Here is a 17,714-nt window from a genome sequence, read left to right as displayed (position 1 = left end):
TAAGATAAATATTTTCAATGAATAGGGTAAGCTCTTATAAATTTAAAAGGAAAATAATTTAAAAGAAAAAATATTTTAAAAGGTAAATATTTTAAGAATTGTATGTGAAATGTTGATATTTTTCCGTCCAACTTGGGATTAGCAATGATTAGTAGTAAATTTAATTATAACATTGTTATATGTGAAATTTCAGTGCTGCAAAAGAAATAACACTCGAATATAAATTGTCTCAACAAGGCAATTTACATCTATAGAAGGGTGCGTGCGTCTCACGGATGGAGCACTTGAACAGGGGAGGGGAAGAGGTTTTTATCCCTGATGCAGCCCCTACTGCTGTGTCATTCCCACCGCACAACCTAAGCTAGTTCTGACTGGCTGTTTTTAAGAGAGCAGGGCTATGAGCCAGAGTGGCGGGGTAAGTGGTTTGGCGGGAAAATCACTTAAGGTACAGGTAATTAAAGGTGACTCAGGGTTAGATCAGTTGACCATGGGTGACTCAGGTCAAAGCAGCTGCCTGGAATGAGTCAGGACGGAGCAGGGGACCAGGGGAACAGATGTGAACTACTGATTAGAACTGGTGGAAAAGGCTGTTTACAGGCCGGGCATGGTGGCTTATGCCTGTAATCCAGCACTTTGGGAGGCTGAGGTGGGTGGATCACCTGAGGTCAGAAGTTCAAGACGAGCCTGGCCATCATGGTGAAACCCCATCTTTAAAAAATAAATAAATAAATAATAAAAATTAAAAAAAAAAAAAGGCTGTTTACTGAAAGTACAAGGAAGTTAAAAATGGAAGACAAAGGACTGAACATACTGACATACTGATTCTTTGAAGAGAAATTTAGAACTCATTTCATCCAACAATTCCCTCCTCGTGAATTTTCTTTATAGCTTTCTCTTCAAAATTCCTTAACATGTCTTGGCTTAGTTGTTCTGCTTGATTTTCTTAAAGAAGAAGCTTCTCTGAATAAGGTGGAGGGATGGTTAAGGGAGGTTTAGTAAGTGTTGCTTCTTTGAGTCTCTGCACTAACCCATGGATGCATGGTATGATACAACATCCGACAAGAATGAGCACACCCACTACTGCTGTGAGAGAAGTAAGAATTGAGGCTATCATTCCCTTCCATTTACCAAACCATTTTCCTAGCCACCCTGTGAAGGGGTCATTTACCCTTGGGTTACTGGCTAACTCATTGGACAGAGCCATTAGGCCTTGCAGTGCCTTTGTTATACTTCCATAAGGGGCAGTATTGTTTGGGATGAAGGTACAACAGTGAGTTTTAATCATGATGCAAACAACTCCTCTTTCTGCTAATATCATGTCTAAGGCTATTCAGTTTTCCCAAGCCATCTGGCTAGCAGCCCCTAATTGCTCAGCTATTCCTTTAACAGCATCTCTAGTGTAGTTAATAAACCACTGTTGGTTGTAATAAATGTAATTTATCCAATCTACGTTTTTATTAACTGTCACCCACCAAAATACTGACTCAAATCCTGCAGCTATTTAATCGTGGGCTTTAAATTTATCTGGTACTCCTTGTGGGACTCCCAATTGCATCTAAATAGACTTGAGAATCAAAGGACCCATAAGGGGCTTCTTTTGCTTTATGATGTTATATTTTTTCTTCCTCTGGTCGATGAAATGCCAGGGTGAAAGGGGGTAGCCAATTGGACTAGAGCACAAGTGCCGCCCCAGTTACTTGGCACAGTGTCTAGTAAAAGTCCACCGCAATACCACTACACATCTGCTTGGGGATGAACAAGGGCTGACTGATTGGTAAGCTCGTGAAAAGTCTTAAGCTCACTGCATCCCTTTGGGTCTCCAGGGAACGCTAAGTTTCCTCCTTGTTGTGAGAGACATGAAGTGAACTTAGCGTAGGGAGATGGAAGCTGGATGGTCCTCAGGGGCTGACCCGCAGGGTGTTGAGCTTCGGGATATAGCAGAGAGTTTGGTCTGACGTGCTACCCTAGGCTGTGGAATCCTGGAAAAGAGCTACCATACAGCCCATGCCGGGTCGATTAGAAGACCATCCTAATGGAAAGGGGACAGTCTGGATCTCTGGCCTGCCATGCACGCAAGCATAACAATTGCTTTTGTTTAACGTGCAGATGGAATATTTGATCCATTCCAGCCAGACATTCGCATCTTGCTATCCTGTCCCAACTGCCAAAGTTTGTTTTAAGTCGTTAACTTCTACAATAGCTACCTTGGTCTTGTCATTAGATGGAGGAGAAACAATCGTTTTGTTATGAGAGGTTCTGGAAGCAGGCTTAGAGGACAGTGTAGGTAATGAGGGGGTCAATGAAACGTATTTCAGAGGTTCTGATAGGGCCTTTTCCTGAAACCTCAGCCCCCACACCATAAAACCAACTTAAAGAAGAGAACCGGCTTAGATAAGAAGGGGGAGAACTTTGAGGGTTTGAGTGATAACCTGTATAGGATTATACTGATTTAGCTGACAGGGGAGCTGTTCCTTTAGTAAAATGAATGTATGGTTTTAGGAAATTACAACTACTGATTGGGGCAGTCCCTCCTTGCTCTTCAGTGGTCCACAGAACGTTGGACCAGCTGTGGCACAAAAGCTCTATATGGGGGTCGGAGGCAAGATTCCTGGTTGATAATGGGGTCTTCATCGATATCGTCACAGACTAAATGGTCCCAATTCACTAATGTCCAGTCTGAGGAGAGTCAGGAAGGACAGAGGTACATTTCTGAGGTGGAGAGCCGTCTTTGACTTGACAAGTGTCCACAGGGTATAACAAAGCAAGCATCAAATGTAATAGCGTGAGGTGAAATTGACTTGGTTACATTAATAACTGGATGGTCAGCAATAGAGTGAGGAGAGAAGAAAGAGTAATAGAATAGATGAAAGAGCTAAATTTTTCTTAGCTTTAGTTTGGTAGGGTTTTCTCCTGAGACTATGGCCCATGACTCCAGAGGAGGCAGTGCTTTCTTGACTCAGGTGTGTTGGGTCCATCCTCTCTCTGCCATCTGGAATGAGGTTTCAGTAGTTAGGAGCACTAAGTAAGGTCCTTCCCAGGCTGGCTCGAGCTTCCTTTCTTTCCAGCTTTTGATGAGGACGTGATCCCCAGGCTGATGTTGATTCACCAAGAATTTCAGGGGCAGTGCCTGTGCTACGAGACCTTTAGTTTTAAGAGAAGAGAAAGCAGAAGATAGACCAAGTATATAATTTGTAAGGAACTGATGTTTTGTTTCAAAGGTAGGAATGTCAGAAGTGGAGTGTAAATAAGGCAATCCATAGAGCATCTCATAAGGAGAAAAACCAGTATCTTTTCCCAGCAGTTCAGATTCTCAGCAGGACAATAGGAAGGCACTTTGTCAATCAACTGAGTTTCTAAGACTAATTTGGTTAAGTGGTTCTTTAAAGTCTGACTCATTCTTTCTACTCTCCCTGATGAGGGTGAGTGCCAGGGAGTATGGTATTCCCATCTAATGTCTAATGTTTGGGATAGCTTTTTAATGATGTGTGCGGTGAAATGAGTTCCATTGTCTGAGTCAGTATTTTCTATTAGTCCAAACCTGGATACTAATTTTCAGCTAGGGCCTTGACTACTAAATTGGCTGTTGCACTTGAAAAGTGGTTAGCTTAGACCCAGTAAGTGAAGTTATCTACTATCACTAGTAAATACTTTAGATGACCTATTGGAGGCATTTCTGTGTAATCAACTTGGATGCTTTGGAATGGCCTTAAGCCTGGATTCCTTACCCCGAGGGGTAATCTTTTTATGGTTTGCTTATTAGTTTTCTTACGTACTAACCAACTATCTGTAACCTGTGTGGCCAAGGTATACATTCCTATATAACCGTAAACTCTGAGAACTGTATCACACATGGCCTGGGGCCCCCCAATGGGTCCCTTGATGTCATGGGATAAGATTTCCCTCATAAGGGGTTTAGACAACATTTTTCTCTGGTCTGGCAATATCCGTTTTCCTTCTGAATTGTCTTTAGCACCTATTTAAATTAGTTTTTCTTTTTCAGGGGAAGAGAAAATGGGGGTTACGGTAGGAGGAGGGAGGTAGGGAGTTAAGTGAAAAATACACATTTCAGAAGAATCAGCAGCCTGGTTGGTGGTTCTGCTACGTTATTTCCTCAGCTTTCAAAAGAAAGGCATTTCTGGTCTCCAGGATCATGGACAATAGCTATTTCTTCCAGCAACTGAAGATTATTTAATACTTGGGTGATTAGCTACTTGTGAACCAAGGTCTTGACCTTTACTATTAATGAGACCTTGTTTAGTCCAAATTGTTCCAAATGTATGGGCCACTCCAAAGGCATACTTGGAATCAGTATTGATGGTTCCTTCTTGGTTCTGTAAGTACTTTAAGGCTTGGCTGAGTGCAAACAGCTCACACGTTTGAGCAGACCAACTGTTAGGCAGTTTTCCTGACTGTATTTCTACAAGAGTCCCCATCAATTATTGAATACTCATTGTGTCTTTCCCTCAATCACCTGGGAGGAACTGTCTATGAATAAGTGCTGTCCAGTCCTGAAGGACTAGGTCTGGTTGAACCTTTGTATGGTAATCAGTTAAATGTAAACATGTGTGCTCTCTCCTTAGCTTTGGATTCCCTGTTAGGAAACCCGCTGGGTTGAGTAAATCCTCAGTGATTAATGTTAAATCATCTTTTTTTAACAGAATGGCCTCACCCTTTAAGATTCTTGAGTCAGTAAGCCATCTCCCTGCTTTCTGGTTCTAACTTGGTGAGTTGTGCTTACTGTCAGTTTTCCTCCAAAGGTTAGCTTTCTGCTTTCTTTGACTAATATTGCCGTAGCCTCAATGGACTGTATGCATTGAGACCATCTACAAGTGACTGGATCTAAGATCTTTGATAGGAAGGCCCATGGGCTGCCGATGTTCTCTGTTTCTTGAGTAAGCATTCCTAAAGCTACTCCACTGTCCACATTGAGAAAAAGGTGGAATGGCCTTTCCAGGGAGGTTAAGGCTAAAATGGGTGATTATGAGCTTTTCTTTCAGCTCCTCGACTTGATCAGCTTCCTCAGAAGTCCACAGGAGATGGTCAGGCTTCTTCCTGGGCAATTTTTGATATAAAAGTTTACTGTATAGTGCATATGAGTCAGTCCATAAGTGGTAGTTTCCAACAAACCCTAAACATTTCCAGAGTTATTGTTTAGTTTGAGGCAAGGGTAGGGACAGGATTCCCTCAACTCGTTCAGGCCCTATTNAAAAAAAAAAAAGGCTGTTTACTGAAAGTACAAGGAAGTTAAAAATGGAAGACAAAGGACTGAACATACTGACATACTGATTCTTTGAAGAGAAATTTAGAACTCATTTCATCCAACAATTCCCTCCTCGTGAATTTTCTTTATAGCTTTCTCTTCAAAATTCCTTAACATGTCTTGGCTTAGTTGTTCTGCTTGATTTTCTTAAAGAAGAAGCTTCTCTGAATAAGGTGGAGGGATGGTTAAGGGAGGTTTAGTAAGTGTTGCTTCTTTGAGTCTCTGCACTAACCCATGGATGCATGGTATGATACAACATCCGACAAGAATGAGCACACCCACTACTGCTGTGAGAGAAGTAAGAATTGAGGCTATCATTCCCTTCCATTTACCAAACCATTTTCCTAGCCACCCTGTGAAGGGGTCATTTACCCTTGGGTTACTGGCTAACTCATTGGACAGAGCCATTAGGCCTTGCAGTGCCTTTGTTATACTTCCATAAGGGGCAGTATTGTTTGGGATGAAGGTACAACAGTGAGTTTTAATCATGATGCAAACAACTCCTCTTTCTGCTAATATCATGTCTAAGGCTATTCAGTTTTCCCAAGCCATCTGGCTAGCAGCCCCTAATTGCTCAGCTATTCCTTTAACAGCATCTCTAGTGTAGTTAATAAACCACTGTTGGTTGTAATAAATGTAATTTATCCAATCTACGTTTTTATTAACTGTCACCCACCAAAATACTGACTCAAATCCTGCAGCTATTTAATCGTGGGCTTTAAATTTATCTGGTACTCCTTGTGGGACTCCCAATTGCATCTAAATAGACTTGAGAATCAAAGGACCCATAAGGGGCTTCTTTTGCTTTATGATGTTATATTTTTTCTTCCTCTGGTCGATGAAATGCCAGGGTGAAAGGGGGTAGCCAATTGGACTAGAGCACAAGTGCCGCCCCAGTTACTTGGCACAGTGTCTAGTAAAAGTCCACCGCAATACCACTACACATCTGCTTGGGGATGAACAAGGGCTGACTGATTGGTAAGCTCGTGAAAAGTCTTAAGCTCACTGCATCCCTTTGGGTCTCCAGGGAACGCTAAGTTTCCTCCTTGTTGTGAGAGACATGAAGTGAACTTAGCGTAGGGAGATGGAAGCTGGATGGTCCTCAGGGGCTGACCCGCAGGGTGTTGAGCTTCGGGATATAGCAGAGAGTTTGGTCTGACGTGCTACCCTAGGCTGTGGAATCCTGGAAAAGAGCTACCATACAGCCCATGCCGGGTCGATTAGAAGACCATCCTAATGGAAAGGGGACAGTCTGGATCTCTGGCCTGCCATGCACGCAAGCATAACAATTGCTTTTGTTTAACGTGCAGATGGAATATTTGATCCATTCCAGCCAGACATTCGCATCTTGCTATCCTGTCCCAACTGCCAAAGTTTGTTTTAAGTCGTTAACTTCTACAATAGCTACCTTGGTCTTGTCATTAGATGGAGGAGAAACAATCGTTTTGTTATGAGAGGTTCTGGAAGCAGGCTTAGAGGACAGTGTAGGTAATGAGGGGGTCAATGAAACGTATTTCAGAGGTTCTGATAGGGCCTTTTCCTGAAACCTCAGCCCCCACACCATAAAACCAACTTAAAGAAGAGAACCGGCTTAGATAAGAAGGGGGAGAACTTTGAGGGTTTGAGTGATAACCTGTATAGGATTATACTGATTTAGCTGACAGGGGAGCTGTTCCTTTAGTAAAATGAATGTATGGTTTTAGGAAATTACAACTACTGATTGGGGCAGTCCCTCCTTGCTCTTCAGTGGTCCACAGAACGTTGGACCAGCTGTGGCACAAAAGCTCTATATGGGGGTCGGAGGCAAGATTCCTGGTTGATAATGGGGTCTTCATCGATATCGTCACAGACTAAATGGTCCCAATTCACTAATGTCCAGTCTGAGGAGAGTCAGGAAGGACAGAGGTACATTTCTGAGGTGGAGAGCCGTCTTTGACTTGACAAGTGTCCACAGGGTATAACAAAGCAAGCATCAAATGTAATAGCGTGAGGTGAAATTGACTTGGTTACATTAATAACTGGATGGTCAGCAATAGAGTGAGGAGAGAAGAAAGAGTAATAGAATAGATGAAAGAGCTAAATTTTTCTTAGCTTTAGTTTGGTAGGGTTTTCTCCTGAGACTATGGCCCATGACTCCAGAGGAGGCAGTGCTTTCTTGACTCAGGTGTGTTGGGTCCATCCTCTCTCTGCCATCTGGAATGAGGTTTCAGTAGTTAGGAGCACTAAGTAAGGTCCTTCCCAGGCTGGCTCGAGCTTCCTTTCTTTCCAGCTTTTGATGAGGACGTGATCCCCAGGCTGATGTTGATTCACCAAGAATTTCAGGGGCAGTGCCTGTGCTACGAGACCTTTAGTTTTAAGAGAAGAGAAAGCAGAAGATAGACCAAGTATATAATTTGTAAGGAACTGATGTTTTGTTTCAAAGGTAGGAATGTCAGAAGTGGAGTGTAAATAAGGCAATCCATAGAGCATCTCATAAGGAGAAAAACCAGTATCTTTTCCCAGCAGTTCAGATTCTCAGCAGGACAATAGGAAGGCACTTTGTCAATCAACTGAGTTTCTAAGACTAATTTGGTTAAGTGGTTCTTTAAAGTCTGACTCATTCTTTCTACTCTCCCTGATGAGGGTGAGTGCCAGGGAGTATGGTATTCCCATCTAATGTCTAATGTTTGGGATAGCTTTTTAATGATGTGTGCGGTGAAATGAGTTCCATTGTCTGAGTCAGTATTTTCTATTAGTCCAAACCTGGATACTAATTTTCAGCTAGGGCCTTGACTACTAAATTGGCTGTTGCACTTGAAAAGTGGTTAGCTTAGACCCAGTAAGTGAAGTTATCTACTATCACTAGTAAATACTTTAGATGACCTATTGGAGGCATTTCTGTGTAATCAACTTGGATGCTTTGGAATGGCCTTAAGCCTGGATTCCTTACCCCGAGGGGTAATCTTTTTATGGTTTGCTTATTAGTTTTCTTACGTACTAACCAACTATCTGTAACCTGTGTGGCCAAGGTATACATTCCTATATAACCGTAAACTCTGAGAACTGTATCACACATGGCCTGGGGCCCCCCAATGGGTCCCTTGATGTCATGGGATAAGATTTCCCTCATAAGGGGTTTAGACAACATTTTTCTCTGGTCTGGCAATATCCGTTTTCCTTCTGAATTGTCTTTAGCACCTATTTAAATTAGTTTTTCTTTTTCAGGGGAAGAGAAAATGGGGGTTACGGTAGGAGGAGGGAGGTAGGGAGTTAAGTGAAAAATACACATTTCAGAAGAATCAGCAGCCTGGTTGGTGGTTCTGCTACGTTATTTCCTCAGCTTTCAAAAGAAAGGCATTTCTGGTCTCCAGGATCATGGACAATAGCTATTTCTTCCAGCAACTGAAGATTATTTAATACTTGGGTGATTAGCTACTTGTGAACCAAGGTCTTGACCTTTACTATTAATGAGACCTTGTTTAGTCCAAATTGTTCCAAATGTATGGGCCACTCCAAAGGCATACTTGGAATCAGTATTGATGGTTCCTTCTTGGTTCTGTAAGTACTTTAAGGCTTGGCTGAGTGCAAACAGCTCACACGTTTGAGCAGACCAACTGTTAGGCAGTTTTCCTGACTGTATTTCTACAAGAGTCCCCATCAATTATTGAATACTCATTGTGTCTTTCCCTCAATCACCTGGGAGGAACTGTCTATGAATAAGTGCTGTCCAGTCCTGAAGGACTAGGTCTGGTTGAACCTTTGTATGGTAATCAGTTAAATGTAAACATGTGTGCTCTCTCCTTAGCTTTGGATTCCCTGTTAGGAAACCCGCTGGGTTGAGTAAATCCTCAGTGATTAATGTTAAATCATCTTTTTTTAACAGAATGGCCTCACCCTTTAAGATTCTTGAGTCAGTAAGCCATCTCCCTGCTTTCTGGTTCTAACTTGGTGAGTTGTGCTTACTGTCAGTTTTCCTCCAAAGGTTAGCTTTCTGCTTTCTTTGACTAATATTGCCGTAGCCTCAATGGACTGTATGCATTGAGACCATCTACAAGTGACTGGATCTAAGATCTTTGATAGGAAGGCCCATGGGCTGCCGATGTTCTCTGTTTCTTGAGTAAGCATTCCTAAAGCTACTCCACTGTCCACATTGAGAAAAAGGTGGAATGGCCTTTCCAGGGAGGTTAAGGCTAAAATGGGTGATTATGAGCTTTTCTTTCAGCTCCTCGACTTGATCAGCTTCCTCAGAAGTCCACAGGAGACAGTTAGGCTTCTCCTGGGCAAGTTTTTGATAAACAGTTTACTATGTAGTGCATATGAGCCAGTCCATAAACGGTAGTTTCCAACAAACCCTAAACATTTCCAGAGTTATTGTTTAGTTTGAGGCAAGGGTAGGGACAGGATTCCCTCAACTCGTTCAGGCCCTATTCTTTGTTTGTCTGCTCTTATTCAGTGGTTAAGTGGCCTAAATATTTAACTTTGGGTTCTACATACTGAAGCTTTCTGTTTGAGACTTGTAGCCCCTCAAAGTGCAGATGGTTAAGAATATGTGTAGAGAAGTAAGTCAGTTACCTTCTCTATGTCTTCACCATATATAGGAAGATCATCCACGTACCGGAGAAGACACATTTGCTCTGGGATGACAACTTCTTCTAATACTTGTTCTAAAATTTGGCCAAAAAGATTAGGGGAGTTTGTGAACCCTTGGGGCAAGACTGTCCATCGGTATTGTTGTTTCTGCTCTTAAGCAAGTATATCTCGGCCATCTTCAGCCAGGGACATGCCCAGAAAGCATCCTTTAAATCTATTACAGTAAACCGCTGATGATTATATGGCATCTTGCTGAGAATGGTGTAAGGATTAGAGATAGCAGGGTGGGTAGTCTGGACTATTTGGTTGATAGCTGTAAGGTCCTATACCAGCTGTATGACCTGTCTGATTTCTTAACTGGCAGTATTGGGGTGCTATAAGGAGACATACAGGACTCTAGAGGCTTGTCTTTATTAAGGCCTTCAATGATCGTTTTCAACCCTCTGCTGCCCTCTAGGGAAATGGGGCATTGCTTTCTTCTTACTACTTCTCCAGGGGTATTTAGCTTGATGTGGATTGGAGGAATGCGGAGTTTCCCTCGGTTCCCTTCTTTGGACCAGACATTAGGATTAATATATATTTCATTTGCAGTGGTGAGTAGATTTAATGACATGAGGAATCCTCTTGGGCTGACTTGTAGACCTATGCCTAACTTTAACATTAAATCCCTCCCCAGTAAATTAGTCCTTGCTTCAGGGATTAACAAGAACTGAGTAGTTGCTGAGCGATCCTGGTATCTGACTTCTGTGCTTTCTAAAATTTTTGTTTTAAATCCTTCCCCTTTTACCCCAGAGACTAAAAGTTCTTTTGAGGAGCAGACAACATTAGACAGGGGAAACAAACAGGAGCGAGCGGCCCCCGAATTGACTAAAAAGGTGATAAGCTCATGTTTATGTCCCAGCTCTAAATTTGTCAAGGGCTCCTGGTGGGACTCAAGATAAAAAAGACAGAGCCCCTGACCTCCCTACCCTTCCTGGAAAGTCGTGAGTGGAAGGGCTTCTTTCTCCTTTCTTAGATCAGGACGTTTTCGCTTGAAGTGACCTGTTCTTTCATATCTGTAGCACCTGTCTTGCCCTTCCTCCCTCTTAGTTCTGGGATTCTTTGATCTTGTTCCCCCATACTCTTCAAGGGGTCCGGTAAATGAGGGCCTTGATCCTCCAGATGGAGGCTGGGGTCCTCTAAAGAAGGGTTTGGACCTCTTACAGTTTCTGGCTCCCTGGAAGCTCTGTTTAGAATACCTTGGTTTGGAGCCATCTGTAGGAAGGTGGGTAACGTAAGTTTTGCCTTTTGTTTCTGCTTTTCTTCATCCCTTCTCACATACACCTTCTGAGCTTCCCGGAGAAGCTCACTTGGGGTGGGCGTAGTGGAATGGTCTTCACAATATTCTATCTTTTGTAATTTTTTTGAGAGCCTGGCCAACTTTTAGTGACAAATTGGAGTTTCAACATTCCTTCCCAAGGGGATTGTCCAAATTGAGGCCTGCATATTGCCTGATTTGCTTCCTTAGTCTATCTAGGAATCTTGTGGACCCTTCATTCTTTTCCTGTTGTATATCAGATGCTTTAGAAAGATTTTGGGTTTGGGGTTCCTGAATTTCCATTATTATCATCTCTCTTAGGTCTCGCATGTTTTCCCAGTGATCCGTGTTATTGTCCCACTGGGGGTCTCGGGCAGGGAGTTTCTCATCTGCAGTAGGAACATTTTGAGCGGGAGGTAGCTCATATTCCCAAGCTGCCGTAGCAGCTCTACGAATCATACTCCTTTCTTCCCCTGAAAAGAGGATGCCCAAGATGGATATTAACTCGACTCAAGTGTATAACTAAGGTCCTAAGAGTTGATCAGTTTAATCTGCCACTCCGTAAGGGTCATCTAGTAGTGGCTTAAGCCCCTTTTAAAAATTTTGGACTTCTGAACTGATTAAGGGAGCATTTACAAAGCCAATGGATCCCCCTCCTTGTGGTACCTCTTTCAAAGGGAAGAGAGTCGGTCCCGACTCTTTAGGTGTGGAGGGAAATGGGAAATTCTGAATATCTTTTTTATGTTCTACCTCATGCTGGAGTCGTTTTAGAGAGGGGTGTTTAGGTTGGGACGGAATAGGCTCGTGGGATGGTAATTCCCAAGAATCAGGGTTATAAGGAGGAGACAACATGAGCAGAGGATTTGGAATGGGATCTGAGGTGTCAGCAGCTGCCTGAGGGGAAGGCTTGGGGACACTGAGTGGGGGAAGATAATCTAGGGGATCCCATGGACTGGAGTCTTTAGGCATGGGAATTGGCTCCTCTGACTTTTCATTTTGAGGTGCCAGATTGAAGTCTTCCCTATTGTTTTTAAGGGAAAAAGGAGGATAAGTCCCTGCATCCAGCAGAGCATAGTCCATTTCTTCTTGAGACACTGGATTTTTATTGTTAACAGATTAGAAGGTGACACATTACATCCTCATTCAATCCAAACTTTGGGCAGAAGATTGAGGATGGAGGATGGGCCCCCGAGTCCAAATAAAACAGCAATATTTTATCATTTGTTGCTTTTTCTTATGTTTAGTCCTTTCATTATCCTTCTAGTATTTTACATAAGACCTAGGGAGCTACCAAGGGGGATAGCCCTGTTACCATCCTTATCCTTCTTGATCCCTGTCTTGCTTGGGGTATTCCCCATCTTGATGGTTTTGGGGTGAGGTTCAATTTCCCTTACTGGAAATTTCTCACCTCCCCTACTGTTGAAGGTTTATTCCAACCAAGGAATGCTTGACTGCCCCCATGGCTTTTCTTGCCTTGGTCTGTGCACAGAGTTGCCGAGTTGCCCTGGTATTCATAAGCCTTTTTTTCCCCCACGTTGCCGAGTCGGGGCTTGTTTGTCACACCAGGTGGGTCTCAATTCCTTACTCCTGAGGCTGCTGCAGTGAGGCAGCAGGATGTGTCTCCTATTGAGAGAGGACCCAAGACTACCCAGAGGAGAACAGCTTTTCCCTGTATGGGCCACCAAATTGTTACATGTAAACTTTTGATGCCACAAAAGAAATAGCACTCAAATATAAATTCTCTCAGCAAGGCAATTTACTTCTATAGAAGGGTGTATCTCATGGATGGAGCAATGGTGAGTGCACACCTGAACAGGGGAGGGGAAGAGGTTTTTATCCTTGACTCAGCCCCTATTGCTGTGTCGTTCCCCGATTGGCTAGGGTTAGACTGCACAGTCTAAGCTAATTCCGACTGGCCATTTTAAAGAGAGCAGGGGTATGAGCCAGAGTGGTGGGGTGAGCGATTTGGTGGGAAAACCAGTTATAGAACAGCTAACTAAAGGTGACTCAGGTCAGAGCAGGTGACCAGGGATAACTCAAGTCAAAGCAGGTGACCAGGATGAGTAAGGATGAACAGGTGGTCAGGCTGAGTCAGGATGGAGCAGGGGACCAGGGAAACGGATGTGAACTACTGATTAGAACTGATGGAAAAGGTTGTTTACTGAAACTACGAGGAAGTTATACTTAAAAACGGGGGACAAAGAACTGACCATACTGACATACTGATTCTTTGAAGAGAAATTTAGAACTCATTGTATCCAACAGCATTCTTAGAAGCAGTAAATTGGGTTGAAATAGATTGATAATTATATCTTTTGTTTCCTTTTCGATTAATTAATGGGGCTTGTTATAGTCAGTAGCTCATTAACAACTTTCGGGATTGCTGAGAAATACAGAAACATAGTAGTGTCCATGTGGAGATTTCTGAATACTCCATGGAAACTTCTGAAAAATATGCTAGAAACTTTTATTTAGTTTAAATACTTGACACTGATCATTACTTAATTCTACTACTTTTTCATTCTATTAAAAAATTGTGTAGGAATAGCTATATAAAATTAGTACTAACTTTTAGCTGCCATTCACCACTTAACCAATATGTGATGATGATTGAATGTAAAATACAATGAAGAAATCTTTTACACAATAAACCAGCTGTTGTTTTTACACAAAGCCCTCCTGCAGCAAAATATTTAACCTTTTCTTCCACCATACATTTTCCTAGGGTAATAAGCACATTTGGTAAAATCACATTTTCATTCTTTCCTTGATTATTGTTCCCTGTGGTTGGAATGGCCAGTAAAATGATTCACAGATAATCTTGAAACAAAGGGGAATAAATAATAATAATTACAAGTTGAAAAATTATGACTTTTTAGCATCGACTTATGTAGTAGCAGAATATCATATCACTTCAATGGAATGATCATGGGAAATGTACCCCATTAAGGTTACGCAAGTGTTTTTTGCTTCATGGTCATGTATTATTACATATAAATAGATTGGAGATTTGGGTTTTTCAAGGTGCTCTGTAAAGGATGTCTTGATTAAAGTAGAGAGAGAAGATTCATAGGACAGTGAGGGATGTAAACTAAAAATACTAAGTAAATTAATTAAGAAGCAAATAATATTTTTGTGTTTGTTAAATAAGTAAATTATTGAATCCTTACCTGAGTTTATTAAGTAAATAATTAAATATATAAACATGCAGATGACTTGTCAACTCTCATTTTGGTATATATTATTTCTGTTACTGATGGAATATATTCAGTATAACTTATCTCCAGGAGAAAAGTGAGGTAATGCACAAGAGTTCAGATTTCTTCACATCCTCTCTAACATTTGTTATTTTGTTTTTATTAGTAATAACCATGCTAATGGGTGTGAATGATACTGTGGTGGCAATTTGCATTTCCCTAATGATTGATGTTACTGACCATCATTTCATGTGCTTTTTGGCCATTTCTAAATCATCTTTGGTGAAATGTCTATTCAAGTCCTTTGCCCAATTTTGAATTGGGTTGATTTTGTTGTTGGGTTACAGAAATTTTTTTATATATTCTAGACATCAATCTTTTATTGGATATATGATTTGCATAATATATTTTCTCTCACTCTGGATAATCTTTTCACCCTGTGATGATGTCCTTTGATACCCAGAAGTTTTTTATTTTCCTGAAATGAAGGTTATCTTCTTTGTTGTTTCCTGTGCCTTTGGTGTCATATCCAAGAAATCTTTACCAAATCCAACATCATGAATCTTTCTCCCTATTGTTTACTTCTAAAACTTTTATAGTTATTTAAGCAAGTCTTTAAAGACTTTTTTGTATATAAATTAATTAGTAGGCTTTAAAATAAAAAAAGAATGCTATGGAATTTCAGAGCAGGATGAGATCTATGCGTTCTGGTTGAACAGAATTGAGTATTTTAGTTTAAATGCTCTGATTTTACAAAAGATACGAAACCAAATACTAGAAAGATGAAAGGACGTGTTCAGGTCCTAGGGAGAGTAACTGGCTTGCCTGGGGGCAGCTTAGTAACTAATGTGAGAACATATACTGGTATCCAGGTAGCCATTTGTTCATTTATTAAGAATTTTTATCACCATGGAGTTAAGATTCAGAAAACATGATTTTCCATATAAGCGATTTTAAGAATGAAAAATATGTAGAATTTTTTTTCTTCTGCCACATGGAAAAGAGTAGCATCTGAGGTTTGGCTTAATGAGACAATAAGAGTTTAGTTCCAACATGTTTTCATATCAGCAAGGACAGTCTACTAGAAACATTTATTTCGACCAATGATGAGTTGGAATTTAGTTGATCCTGGTATTAGGGGTGGTTCATGTGCATTTGTTTTTCCAGGTGTTGCTCTCTTGCCATTTGTGGATGAGCGAAGGCTACGAGCTGCCCTAGAAGAGGTATACCCAGACCTCACTCCAGAAGAGAGTAAGAATTACACTTCTTAGTCAACATTGATCTGTGTAATATACACTTTACATTTCTGTATAAAATTAGACCTTTCACCCCCGTTTGTCAAATTTTCCATAAAGGGGGCATAAATCATTGATTTTGTTTCCTTATTACAGACGTTTACCTTGCTTCTTAATTCATTATCTGTAAGTTAAATAGTACTTAAATAAAATGTTTTAACTTACAAGTGTTTGTTAAATTTTTTAAAAAGCAGTGCTTAAATAATATCCTTTGATGTTTTGATTCTTACATGACGTGCACAAACGAAAGTATTTTTTGCCTGTTGGGAAGACATTATTCATTCTCTCCATCTGCTGTCACCCCTACTTACCCCTTTCCCCCAATAATAACTACTTTGCTTGAAAGGTTAGAGTAAAACAAAAGCATTTGCCCTTAGAGTGCTAACTTGAAATGTGACATAAAAGGTGGCATTTTGTAATTCATACTGACAGTAAAAAGTATTCATATTGGGAAAATTGCAAAGCTGGGCTCTATTGAAAAGTTAAATACTATTAACTTTTCAATAGAGCCCAGCTTTGCAATTTTCCCAATAAGCCTATAGAAAGAATTTCTGTATCATCTGTCTTTAGAACAATCTTTTCATTAAATGATACAGTTTGTTTATATTTCCTCAGAAAATGATTATATATTTCTTATACTAAGAAAATGAGTTCATTATAAGTAAGAAAACATTACCCTTTATCTCTTAATATATTCATAGATATTTCTGTGGTTTTTTTTTTCTGATAATTATTGATCTTTTTGAAACCTTTTTGTTAAAATATTTTTTTTCCCCAGAGGCACATCACACATTTAGGTCTATCACTATAATTTTTTTAAAGTTTTTAAATTGATACACACATTTTTGGGGTCCATGTGATAGTTTGATACCTATATACAATATGTGATGATCAAAATAGGGCAATTGGAATATCCACCACCTCAGATATTTATCTTTTCTTGTGTTGGGAACATTACAGTTTTTTTCTTCTGGCTATTTTGAAATATGTAATAAATTATTAACTAATTTCCCTACAGTACTGTCAAATACTAGAACTCCTGTCTAACCTATCACTTTAAAATTCTTTTTCATAAATTTTATAATTAAGTTGTTAAAACTTAGATGCTTTCCCTTGTTTTATACTCATAAAAATTGGTCTTGCAGAACCACCATGGCATGTGTATACCTATGTAACAGTATTGCACAATCTGTACATGTACCCCAGAACTTAAACTATAATAAAAATACAAAAGAAAGAAGAAAAATTGGTCTTGCAGATACAACTTTTTTAAATGGAGGTCTCATTCTTTTATTTCTCCCTAGCCAGAAGAAACAGCCTTGGAGGTGATGTCTTATTTGTGGGGAAACATCACCCACTCCATGACTTCATTTTAGAGCTGTACCAGACAGGTTCCACAGAGGTATGCTATGCAGTTTGGTTAATTAGAAATGTACTTTTTTTGGTAAAATACACATAACATAAAATTTTTTGGTAAAATGCACGTAACATAAAATTTACCATTGTTAAGCATTTTTAAGTATGTTATGCAATTTGGTTAATTAGAAATGTACTTTTTTTTACATTTTGGTAAAATATGCAAAAACACAAAATTTACCATTGTTAAACCATTTTATAAACTATTTTTAAGTGGTTATAATGCTGTGGCATTAAGTGTATGTACAGTGTTGTATAACCATCCCACTTTTTCAGAACTTTTCATCTTTCAAAATAGAATTACTGTCCCTTTTAAATAATATTAAATATCTCCTCATTCTGCCCTTCTCAGCCTCTGGTAACTTTTCTTTTGCTTTCTACCTCTATGAATTTGATACCTCTGTTCTTGATACTTCATATAAGTGAAGTCATACAGTATTTTGTATTGGCTTTGTGTCTGGCTTATTTAATTTAACGTAACGCTGTTTCAGGGTTCATTCATGTTACAGCATGTATCAGCATTTCATACTTTTTTATGGCTGAATAGTACTCTATTTGTATGTGTACATTTTTATCCATTTATCTATTGGTAAATATTTGGGTTGTTTCTGCCTTTTGGCTCTTATGAATGATGCTGCTTTGAACCCTGAAGAATCTGCTTGAGTCCCAATTTTCCATTC

The 17,714-nt window shown here is 40.1% G+C and overlaps 1 protein-coding gene across 1 annotated transcript in view; it reads left to right on the top strand.

Annotated features, from left to right (window-relative positions):
* XRN2 (5'-3' exoribonuclease 2) overlaps positions 1–17,714 on the top strand; it is a 96,039-nt gene that overhangs the window by 45,098 nt on the left and 33,227 nt on the right. Inside the window, exons 21-22 of the mRNA XM_037743094.1 lie at positions 15,491–15,574; positions 16,923–17,020. Of these exons, the coding sequence (XP_037599022.1) occupies positions 15,491–15,574; positions 16,923–17,020 (182 nt within the window). The remainder of the gene's footprint in view (positions 1–15,490; positions 15,575–16,922; positions 17,021–17,714) is intronic.

The sequence above is a fragment of the Cebus imitator genome, unplaced genomic scaffold, assembly GCF_001604975.1.
Source record: "Cebus imitator isolate Cc_AM_T3 unplaced genomic scaffold, Cebus_imitator-1.0 Scaffold134, whole genome shotgun sequence".
NCBI classification, from domain to species: domain Eukaryota; kingdom Metazoa; phylum Chordata; class Mammalia; order Primates; family Cebidae; genus Cebus; species Cebus imitator.
This window is presented reverse-complemented; position numbering and strand designations above follow the sequence as displayed.